The sequence below is a fragment of the Alosa pseudoharengus genome, unplaced genomic scaffold (genome assembly GCF_046254945.1).
Source record: "Alosa pseudoharengus isolate Yale_2024_CS ecotype anadromous, Long Island Sound unplaced genomic scaffold, YU_APseudo_1.1 YU_APseudo_1.1_scf_14, whole genome shotgun sequence".
In the NCBI taxonomy this organism is placed as follows: Eukaryota; Metazoa; Chordata; class Actinopteri; order Clupeiformes; family Clupeidae; genus Alosa; species Alosa pseudoharengus.
Genome location: NW_027468609.1, coordinates 26,475,406 through 26,487,022, shown reverse-complemented (window position 1 = coordinate 26,487,022; position 11,617 = coordinate 26,475,406). Strand labels below are relative to the sequence as shown.

The following is an 11,617-nucleotide window of genomic DNA, read 5'->3' as shown; positions in this document are numbered from 1 at the left end:
ACTGTGAAAATGTAGATTTTTCAATTTATCAAAAACATTTTAAGTTAGTCTCCTGTTTAGCCTTTTTTTTGTATTATGACTCATCACCAATCTTGAGGATGGGCTACCCTTCATCACTGCCAGATTGCTGCTTGAAGCAAGGCCTAGTCTGCATGATGTGCACTGCCAAGTATGTGACCTGACTTTGCCTTGTTCCTTTAAGTGTGTTTATGCAAGTAAACCATGAATGCAGGACTCACATCATTCAGTGCTTACATACATTTATTGTAAACAACAGCAACAAAAAAGTGTATTGTGTACAACAAAAACTTGAAAAGTCAACATTTAATTTGCATGTACATTAGCCTGACATTGGCTTCTGGGCTACAGATGGAGTTTCCAAGAGGGCACACCAAACTACAACAGTAAGTGCACAACACACCATTAATTTCAATTATCAGAATTCTTTTTTGTTTTCTCTTTTATTTTTATTCACCATATGAGTTGCACAGTGCAGTAGCGAAACACAGTGGAAAACAGGCGTTGTGCAAAACAGAAGGTGAACACTCAGATTGAGAAACAGACTTTCGATACCGCGTCACGGTCAGTAGTGCTTTTGGTCGACTCGATCACAGACCCTTGTCGATGGGTTATCAGTCTTTTGAGCGAGGCTACTTCTGCGGACAGGCTGGCAATGCCCTGTTTCAAGTATAAGTTCTCAGAGTCTGTGCCGGCGTAGGAGTTCTCATTGAGATTGACCAGAAGTTTGTCAGTCACCAGGTCTGGAGAGCTCGGGCAGATGACTCCACCTGCCTTGGGCGTCTCCATACGTTCTTTGTGCCAGAGCTCTGGTCTTTGGTTCCAGTTCTGAACGTTCGTCACTTGGAGGGACAGTGGGCTGAAAGAGGACTGGATGTATTCAGGTATGTCATTCTGGCCCACTGGGTAGCCCCCCGTCCTGGACATCTCGACGGGAGATGAGGACTTCCCTGAGGAGTCGTAGTCGGGATCAATGGCCTCCACCTTTATCTGGATCGCCCGGGCCTTGATGCGCAGCTTATGGGGCAGGGCCGAGGAGCCAGAGTCTGGCACTTTGAGGGTGGAGACGATTACGCTCTTTGGGTCGCACCCGGTGTGCATGGGGCCCTTGGGCACCTGCTGCTCGTCCTCGCCGTCGGACGTCTTGCTCATGGCGACATCGTCGCCGTCCGAGGTCCTGGGTGAGTTGCTAGACGACCTGGTGATCTGCAGGAGCGGCGAGGGCTGGGAGTACGGCCCAGGGAATGGGTTGCCCAGGTAGTTCCTGTACAGTTCGTAGGGACTTGCCTGATCACGGGGATAGCTGCCGTTTTCAAAGGGCTCCTGCTTTATGCCCTCCGAGGTCCGGCAAATGCCCGCCAGGGGGCTGGCCTGGGCGGCCGCACTGGAGTCCGACCCCTCGGACAGGCTGCTGTGCGGCGAGTGCTTGATGACAGATATGCAGCTGCTGCCCAGCCTGGCTGGGTCCAGCTCCCGGTTGTAAGGGCTTTTGGTGGGGCTGGGCAAGAGATAGTCATGGTAAAGTGCCGCGGTGGTGGTGGAGATGTTCTGCACCTCCTGGGCGTAGACAGCCGAGCTGACAAGGCCGTACTTCAGCTTGAGCGAGAGCAGCTCAGCCTTCAGTGTGGCGTTCTCCTCGCCCAGGGCCATGAGCTTGTTCTCCAGCACCATGTCGTTGAGACGCCGCTTCTCTCGGGAGCGTTTGGCCGCCTCATTGTTCTTGCGCCTGCGCTCCCAGTACAGGCTATCCTTCTTCTCGTCGGGGATGAACTCACGCTTTCGCCGGCAGGGGGTGGATTTGGCTCTGAAAGGGATGCCGGACAGCTTCTGACCAAGCAGGTCTGTGTCCGCACCCTGTAAGGCAACAGCAAGGACCAGGGCATCCTCTCCGTTGAAGTGCCCATTGGTGGGCTCCTTCTTGATGGTCTGCATATTACATACAAGTGCTGTGATTTTAGTTGCATAAAGTATTCAGTGCTGACTCATTGTGTTCAGAGGTCTTTAAGTTTGTCCCAGAGGGTGAAGCTGCACGTGTATATGCAGGCGAGATAATTTTTGGTGTGCCTTGTGAAAGACCTGTGTTGAGGGGCAGAAGAAAACATATGTATCAGTATTGGTAACATATCAGATATTATGCAGTTATTAATCAACAAGCAAAATATTTCACAGTATGATCCAGGAACTGAATGAACAGGGGGAAATTAACTGAGATTGACAAAAACTCTTCAACAGTTTAATTCACATTAACTGCGAATTACACTTAATTGTCTACTAGTTTAGCCTTATATTCCCCTTTCTGTTTAAAGTAACTTCCTGGAAAAGTCAGCTAAATCAGAATTTGGGAATAGGCCTTATGACAAAACTTTAACAAAAATCAGCTGGTAGTTTGGGACTCATTGTTAATGAAGTTAATGAAAGCTACACTATGAGAACCAAACTATGATAACATGACCAAAATACAGTTCAAGGTAAGGTGATACAAGCACACTTTTTGTAGTTTAATCAATAATGTTATTGTTTTGTAGAAGCAGTAACAACAAAGTTGTTTTAAAAAACACATTTACCATCACGAAAATACACATGTAGGAATATTGTGCACCATTTACAAATGTATTACATATTTTATGTTGATGTAAGTTGTGAAACAGCTCCAAAATTCAGCCAGACACGCCTAGGTCCCCGTACGTGCACGAGGTGCTACAGATTATGCAATGCCTAAGCGCACGGCACGAAGCGTTACATATGATGTCATCACTAGAGGTTGGAAAGGCTGCGACACACATGAAGGCTAAATCATTGTGCGTTTTTAAACGTTTTAATACATTGCAATCCATGAGATAACTGTGCTGTCCCTTTAACGTGCAAATGTGTTATGTGTCGTCGGCAGTTCGAAAACACTACCTCCTGTCGCTAAGAATAGCCACCAGCCCAAAGATTGATTGCCTCTGACCTTCAATGCGGCGTTCTGCCGGCTGAATGAAAAGTCAGGAGGCTGAACCCAAAGTAAACGAGTACGATATATTCACTACAGACATGTATAAAACACAAGCAAAATGGTTTTCCGCATGTAAGCATTTCGGCAAGAAATTAAATGAAGAAGATATGCGACATAACCATGTTTCCTGCTTTCCAGAACTGATAGCGAGGTTTCATAAGGCTCGTCTCCCAGGAGCGAGGAACAAAGGAATGTGACCAGCCATGATCATCACACGTGGCTGAGCAGATACAACAAAATAAAAACAAACGGGGAAAATCATAATCCTTCGCCAAACTCCTTAAAACATTAACCTAATTAAACGACCGATGCCTGGTATTTTCGAGTGATTTTTAAACCTGCTTGGGTTACCCTAAGAGACGTTATTCAAATTGACTGCGGTCTTGTGAAGTGCAGTCAACAGACTGTTGCGGAAAATATATAAACACTGTATCCACGTTCAAATCAAGCCAAGGCGCACTTTGCCTAACTTAAAAGACACCAATGACAGGCCATGATAAATGCGGAGTGGCTTAACATTCTTGCCTATTACTGACAACTGCATAATGTATTGGCCTTAATCAACAGGCTCCTTTAAATGTTGACTTTATTGATTATCATTTTACTGTTCATAAAAATGCTTCGTATCGTTTATTCGTGGGCAGTAAAAGCGCACCCTGAAAAGTTCGGCAATGTGTGTACCGATAGGCAACGTTCGATTAGGGAGGTGAAGCTGGGACGAGCGGATAGCTCGTTCACCGTCATGTCCCAATGCCCCAGATTCCTTCATTGTGTCAGGATTATAAAATAAGCGTGATCAGCTCTCCTCGCCCGATTGCTGGCATATTCTGTAGTCACTAACATTATGTAAGGCTAATTTGCAAAGTTTTGTAACGCAAGACTGCTGTTTTTCATAAACCGATCAAAAACAAAGAAGCACAGTGAAATTACTACTGGTTTACAGTGTAAAGTGCGAGATTTTTTTGGATGTGGATTGGCTTAGAGTTTATACTCGTTTAAAGCGTTCATGCAAAACGCAGGATTTCTGCCAAATGGATGTGCAGGCTCTTGTAAATTATCCAACATTATTCAACTTATTTGCACGCGTAATGACAAGCCCTATATTGATTGTGTCCAGCCGACTGAGTGTTAACAACCTCGGTATACCCACCCACCCACATTGAATTCTGGGTCACTATGCCGTAGCCAATTTGATATGGTGAAGAATGCGTGTTTATAAATATCCAAACACAACTATCCTGAGTGATCACCAATAAAAACAATCTAACTGTTGCAATATCCCAAGCTTTCATAGAATAAATGGAGGGTGTCCTCCAAACTGCGCAACTACAAAGGCAAATAACTATAAAATAAACCTGTTTGTCTGCCCAACACAAGAGTATTTTAGCAAGAACACGTAATATTTCAACATTTACAATCTTTCATATTTATAAATAATAATAGGCTAAACCTAAATGCAAGCCTCCGGTATAAGTAAACAGAGGGCAAGTAACCGTCCTAAATTTAGCTTAGAGTCCGCTGACGTTACCGGTAGCGTTAGAATGAATTATAAGCAAGGAAGACTTCTAAGATTAATTTAAAATTACCTTTACAAAATGGTAGTCCAACACTTCGCAAAACGGGTTTCGTGGTGTGTAGGACAAGTAGAAATCATTTTGTAAACCATTTGTATGTCTAAGGTGGTGTTTCCTTGTTTCTCCCTAGCTTTTTCCTCCCGGAGTGACTGCCTCATGGATCTGTGTTAGTAGGTCACTAAGATGTGTATTGGCAGTGCGTGGTTACTGACATCGCACTTAGCCAATCGGCGTCCAGCATTTTCTGATTTGAGCCAATGATTCGTTTTTGAAGTAGACATATCAATGCAAATGAATGAGTCTGTGCCGAGCAACACTCTGTAGGCTGCCCCGGGATACAGCTAAACTCTTATCCAACAGAGTACATCGATTGCATAAGTAGACATAACTTTTTTCATACAATGGCACATACCTATGCCGTGACTTATTATGAAAACGGGACACGGGAAAGATCAGACTTACGCGTAAACACTAGCCTATCCTGTACACTACACCATTCTCACGTTGTCACGAGAGGAAGACTATGAAACAATAATGTATTAAGAACTCGGTAAAGTGTACATTTCAGATTTATCCCATAAACCCATCGAAGCTGCGATCAGTATATTTGTTATACCCAGTGCAATAAGTGTGTGAAGAAAATAAGCCCCTCACCAAGCATCATAAAACCTGCAATTTGAGTACTTTTTAACTGGCCTTTTCTTTTCATACAGGGGTCACTGTGGCCTGTCAACTGCATGCCGACCTCATGGAATAAATATTAACTAGTCTATACCACCATCTGATAATGCGAAACAGTTGGGTACGGAATCAACACACCAAGCAACACTGACACCTTTCGATTGATTTAGGATTGGAGTTGTACAAGTTAAATTATCAGGTAAGGTGTAGCCTATTAAGTTAGAGACATTAAAATCAGTCAATGAAAACTAAAAAGTACAAATAAATGAACGGATTACAATATATTTTAATTGTGTATCGCTGAGCGACTGGAACATCTTTTTTGTCTGATTTCTACTGTCCATACACTCACTGGCCTACTCCAATCAATCGACACAATTCTCAGGCACTTTACATTTCTATGCATGATCATTATTATTAGCAACACATTGTGTTAAAGGTTACAGGACCCCACAAATAATTCCACCTCGATATTTACACGAAGGTTCGATATCAAGTTCAAGTGCGCCATCTTCTGGGGCGCAATGTGCAGTCAATCTCCTCATGCCCGCATGCCTCTGAGGAAAAAAAACAATTAGGCTAACTAAACGACTGTTTGGTGAACTAAATTGAACCGAATAAAATCCCAAACTGTTATATTACTGTAATAGTGCCCATGTGATTGTAATGAGCCTTCTAAATAAATGAATGAATAACCTTTTCGCAAACATAAGAGCACATATTCATCTTCTATTCTCACCACTAGTCAGTGAATCAAATAGCCTACATATTACATATCAAATTTAAAATAGTGAACTTATCGTAGAGGAAAGACATATGGGATTTGCCCATGTTAAGAGTGTGTTTTATTATATGCAGAATACACGTGCTTTACTCAAAAATCCATGCGTAAAGACAACATGGAGTTTCGCTTACCAAATTCAGTTGGCTTTGGCAGTATGGACTAGTGTCCTCCGATTACAGAATATAACAGTAGACAATAGCAAAGTAATTTTAAAACATGTACTTCTTTAGCGACTATGGTCCAAACACAAATCTAAAACAATGTAAACATTATGTTGACTGTCTGTCAGCGCACCACAAGTATTGAATATTGTTTATTGGAAGTCGTGTCTCAGTTCCATCAAGTATAGGCCCACTCGCATCTTCCAGTTTATCTTCTTCAGGGGCGCATCTGTATGTGTTCATAATCGGACTGTCCTGGTGTGTTCTGCCGGCTTTGAATCGTAATTTGTGAGGCAGAAGAGGCATCGCAGCACCGTTGTCTATTGGTTTAATGCATTCTACAGCTTTTGCCACTTCAGCAATCCCATAACTTCTGGAATCACTCGGACGCACATATTTTGGGTTAGCCAACAATGCTGCGTGACTACCTAAAGCCTTTGCTTGGACTTTTCCAGTTTGTGCTGTTCCACATGTAGGGTTTGGGTATTCCCAGAGTTGATTAATCGGTGGCGGTATTGTTCCATTTACTCCAAAATCAGATGGAGCAGAGTGCATTTTCTCCATACAATGCTCCCTCACATCCAGGTTGACAACTTCATTATGTGAATAGGCACCAATCTGATTAAACGGGCATGTTCGAGTACAGTTAATACTAGGCAAATTACTTGATGGAAAGTAGTATACAGGGAGAACGTCTGATCCAGCGTTCATGGGGGTTAGGCCTATGTTGGTCAGCGGTGGGAGACAAGAGAATTTAGGTCTACCTTGTCTCTCATACGACACAAAATCCATTCCACGTTCCGGCGTCGATTGCGAGGGTGTGAGAAAAGGTGTGTGCCCAAGGGCGTCATAAGGGCAGTGTTTCATTGGATCCTGATGAGCTTGTCTGTCGGGGTTACTGGTCTGGACTGAGGACAGTACAGCTTTTAGTTTTTCATTTTCATGGAGGAGCTGGACGGCCCGGGTCTCCAGCAGGTACTCCTCCATTCGTTTACGCTGCCTCGACCTCTTAGCTGCCTCGTTATTCCGGTTCCGTTTCAACCAATAATTGCCATCCTTTTGTTCATCTGGAATGAATTCTCTTTTGCGTCGTGTCCCAACATTCGCTTTGACTGCAGAACCTGACTTGATACGTAGGATGGATTTAGCGTAAAAATTATAAGCGTTGCCAGGAGTGCACCTGCAGTTTGGTTCCTGCAGATGAAAGCAATGAGCCATTAGAAAAACTGCGTCGGAAAGAAGTTTGGGACCCTATGATGTTTCTTTGCAAGGAAGGTTGGGTGAGCAGAGATATCTGCCTTATCATCTAGTGCTTTGCGAGTCGCAACTGGAAAATGCGCTATCGTTAACAACTCCCCCCTTGATAAATATTAGGACACTAAATCCAATTTATTTAGAAAATTCTTACGACCACGCCCCATATGTTAAATGAGCTTTTTGTATGGCCAATCACTATAACTGGATGTCTAAAACTCGTAACTGTCACGTAGACCGACGTCCACAGAGACAGGTTTCCTCAAACTTTCATAACGGCAATTGGCAAGTCTCTTCCTGGGTTTGACCACAAACTTGTCTGATTTAAAAATGTGAAGTACATGATTTCGTTCCTGTGCCGAGGCAACAGGATGCTATGACTTTTTCCTATAATTATGTATTCCTATTTATTATGATTATTATTATTATTATTATTATTATGTTGTACATAATATTCACCAAATATCATTTAGGTCTTTCTCCAAAACAAGCACATAGGACATATCACATAGCCTACTGATTCAGTGTAATCTTTTAGCAACATACTCACAAAAACATAGCTAATAAATGAAACCGCTAGACATTTTGTTATTTCTTTTTATTGGACACTCCAAGTGACTGGAAGTACACAATATATGATTAACTCTTGTTATAACAGCTTGGTTAAAAAAGCAAATATCTGGTGGCAAGGACATAAAAATAACACCACTGGCTAAACAAACTTTGCCCCAAGAAAAGGCAAAGACATTAAAAAAAAAAATCAACAACATATCTTTTGAAAACAATTACATAAATTACAAATCTTTACAACATAATATCAAAGTTGAAAAGAGTATGATCTAAAAATGACACCAGGCACTTCTGTACACAACTGTATGATGTGTAGATTTTCATTTTAACTGGCACTGTGCCTCTTTTCTGTCCAGAGTAATGTTGTGCTGACAGCCAGTCTGTCTTCTCATCACACTATGTTGGGTAAGTAAGTATGTCCACAGGCTATGGGAATTAACTTCATCATGTTATGATGATCATCTGGACCAAGGTCGATGAGCTTACAAACTTATTTCAGGTCAATGAGCTTGTAGTGATAACTGGTCAAGGAGGCTTTTATGGTCCAATGTTCAGTAGAAGTATCAGTGACCAAAATAACCTAAAAATATGTTGTTGGAGAACGACGAAACAAGACAATCACGAAAGAGAAACAAGAAAACATGTCTTGTTGCACAGCAACAGTAAGAACATCAATTCTTCTGAATGGCTTTGCAACAAAGTGACACTGTCCATGAAACATGGCAGAGGGCATCCACAGTGCAGAGGCTACAAACTGTATTCTTCTCCTTCTTTTTCATCATCACATCATCTGAAATACGACTGATGGGATCCTTTCCCAAAGCCTAAATGTCAAACAGAGGGATTTCTGTTCCCAAAGACCTAGAGCTCAGCACCACACACACACACATCTTATCAGTAACTGCTGAAAACAAAAGAAAACAAAACAAAACAAAAAAAGCCTCATAAATTACAATTCAGTTACTGTTTCATTCAAATGTCTTGCCTTCACTTATTTGTTTTCCTACTCATGTACAGTTCACTAACAAGAAAAACAAAAGTCTCACTCTTATCACAAGAGTTCTCTTCCGTTTGGTTCCGTTCGGTTCCGGATAAGGGCCTGCTCTACGCCTGTTCACTGTTCTCTATCTGGGGGCTCTCGCTGTCCCCCAGCAGCTCGGTCTCCGGGACCGACGTGTCCTCGCTGTGGCGTCCGTTCTGCGAGGCGCCGTCGGGCGCCTCCTCCTCGCCCCCTGCCCCCGCCACTGCCGCCAACTTGCCGTCCTCACTGAGCAGGACGACGCGCTCGGTGCCCGAGGCGTTGGACGGCGCCGTGGTGACGTAGCCCGTGCTGGTGGAGCCGCTGCCGCTGTGGTGCGAGCCGGCCTTGGCCACCATCTGCTGCTGCGCGGCCAACTGCTGCTGGGCCATCTGCATGGGGATCTGCATGGGGTAGAAGTTCTGCAGGTACGGGTACGCGGGCATGGGCTGGTAGCCGTTGACCGGGATGTAGAGCTGAGGCGGCACCATGGGCCGCATCTGGCCCTTCATGGACATGAACTGGGGCTGCGACTGCTGGGGGAACGGCGAGGCCTTCTTGGGGTTCATGTACCGGGCGGCGCTGACATTGCTGACAGGGCTGGTGCTCAACGAGCTTGTCTGCGTGGTGTTGCTTGCGCCGGACGTCTGCGCCGAGCTGTTGTAGTTGGACAGGCTCTCCCAGGTGCGTAGGCGCGTGTGGATGTCCTTGAAGCGCGGCCGACGCGCGGGGAACTCGCTCCAGCACTCCAACATAAGCGTGTAGATCCACGCCGGGCAGTCGTCCGGGCAGGAGAGCACCTGGCGGTTGCGCACCATCTCGATCACGTCCTGGTTGGAGTAGCCGCAGTACGGCTGCAGGCCGTAGCTGAAGATCTCCCACAGCACCACGCCATACGACCAGATGTCCGAGTCGGTCAAGAACTTCCCGTAGACGATGGCCTCGGGCGACATCCAGCGGATGGGGAAGGGGTTTGCACCCATCAGCTTGTAGTAGTCGGCCGAGTAGACCTCTCGGAAGAGGCCAAGGTCCAGGATCTTAACGTTGAGCTTGTCGTAGACCAGGATGTTGCGGGCGGCCAGGTCTTTGTGCACCACGTGGTGGCTGGACAGGTACTCCATCCCCGCCGCCACCTGCGTGACGATGTGCAGGAAGTCGGCCTGCTCCAGCGTGGACTTGACCGTCTTGTCGTCGTCTGAGCTGCCCACGTCCGAGTGCGGCGAGCGCATGACCAGGAACTCGTGCAGGTCGCCGTGGCTGGAGTAGCTAAAGACCATGCTCATGGGCTGCTCCTTGGTCACAATGCCCAGCAGGCACACGATATTGGGGTGCTGCAGGCGCGAGCGCAGCATGGCCTCGTGGCGGAACTCCTCGCGCAGCGCGCCCTCATCCTTGTCCTTCACCGTCTTGATGGCCACCACCTGCGTCTGCTCGCCGGGCGCCGTGCCGTACAGGTGACCCTTGTACACCTTGCCGAAGCGGTCCTCGCCGAGCTCCTCCATGAAGCGCACCGCTGACAGGTTGATCTCACGGAGCTTGCCCTGGGAGGAGAGGAAGATAAAAAGCTATTTCAGACTTTGGAGATTTAGGTGATTGACCTCAAATGTTTCATAGATCATGCAAGTATAAACAACCTACAGTAATGTTAGCAATTACTCAATACTGTTTAACATGCAGAAGAAAGTCTTTTTTACTTAATGTGATCTGGCTGGCTTGGTGTATCTACTGACGGCTGTAACACTAATGGCAAACCCCTATGGAGTGTTTCACTCAGGGAACTTCCCCTCCATTCCCCATATCATTCCTAAACAGCCCAGTTTACTCATTTTGGTGTGTGCCGTGTTGAGACTGGCACTGCCCACCTGGTGCTTGTGCTGGTTTAGGAGTGGCAGCTCCATGTCCTGGCTGGGTGAGGCGGTGAGTTGGCGGCGGGTCGGTGTGTCGGCCGACTCCTTCTGCTTGTTGCGGCACATACACACCAGGAAGAAGAGGCAGGCGATGACCAGTGGGATGGCGATGCTGGGGATCAGGATGTAGAGGATCTCCTTCTTCACATTCTCTGGAGGCTCTGGAGAGGCAAAGGATACATACTCAAGACTGAACACCACTGGTGAAGAGGTAGAGCACAATACTCAAGACTGAACACCACTGGTGAAGAGGTAGAGCACAATACTCAAGACTGAACACCACTGGTGAAGAGGTAGAGGACAATACTCAAGACTGAACACCACTGGGGAGACTTTCAAAACTACTTGTACTCTATAAACTACACTAATTAACTAACTAACCAATTTATTTAGCTGAAATGCTAATGTACTCAAAAAACCTCTTGTATAGGTTAATGAAATTAATTGTCAATTGACATTAATTTAATTTATTTTTAATTTAATTGTCATTAAGGTTAATATCGTAATAGATAATTAGGTTAGTTAAGATCTCTAGAAGATATCAATAAATCATAATGACATTATGACTTTATGAAAATAATAATGACTTCATGAAAACAGTTGATCGTATTATCCTGTTGTACTGTTAATATAACAGCAATAGACAGTAAGTAAG

The 11,617-nt window shown here is 45.0% G+C and overlaps 2 protein-coding genes across 2 annotated transcripts in view; both read right to left on the bottom strand.

The window, feature by feature from the left end:
• Nucleotides 1-243: 243 nt before the first annotated feature.
• nfil3 (nuclear factor, interleukin 3 regulated) lies at nt 244-4,754 on the bottom strand. The gene is made up of 2 exons (XM_076284384.1): nt 4,600-4,754; nt 244-2,094 (listed from the first exon to the last, which is right to left on the bottom strand). Exon 2 carries the CDS (start codon nt 1,948-1,950, stop codon nt 547-549), a length of 1,404 nt encoding a protein of 467 aa, XP_076140499.1. The 5' UTR covers nt 1,951-2,094; nt 4,600-4,754; the 3' UTR covers nt 244-546.
• A 3,292-nt stretch (nt 4,755-8,046) lies between these two features.
• The window catches only part of ror2 (receptor tyrosine kinase-like orphan receptor 2), a 71,045-nt gene continuing 67,474 nt past the window's right edge, over nt 8,047-11,617 (bottom strand). Inside the window, exons 8-9 of the mRNA XM_076284383.1 lie at nt 10,918-11,123; nt 8,047-10,596 (exon numbers count right to left, since the gene is read on the bottom strand). Of these exons, the coding sequence (XP_076140498.1) occupies nt 9,142-10,596; nt 10,918-11,123 (1,661 nt within the window). The 3' untranslated portion in view covers nt 8,047-9,141. The remainder of the gene's footprint in view (nt 10,597-10,917; nt 11,124-11,617) is intronic.

What these genes read in the sequence shown, in the direction of transcription:
- nfil3 (XM_076284384.1), bottom strand. Translation starts at nt 1,950, where the DNA reads ATGCAGACCATCAAGAAGGAGCCCACCAATGGGCACTTCAACGGAGAG.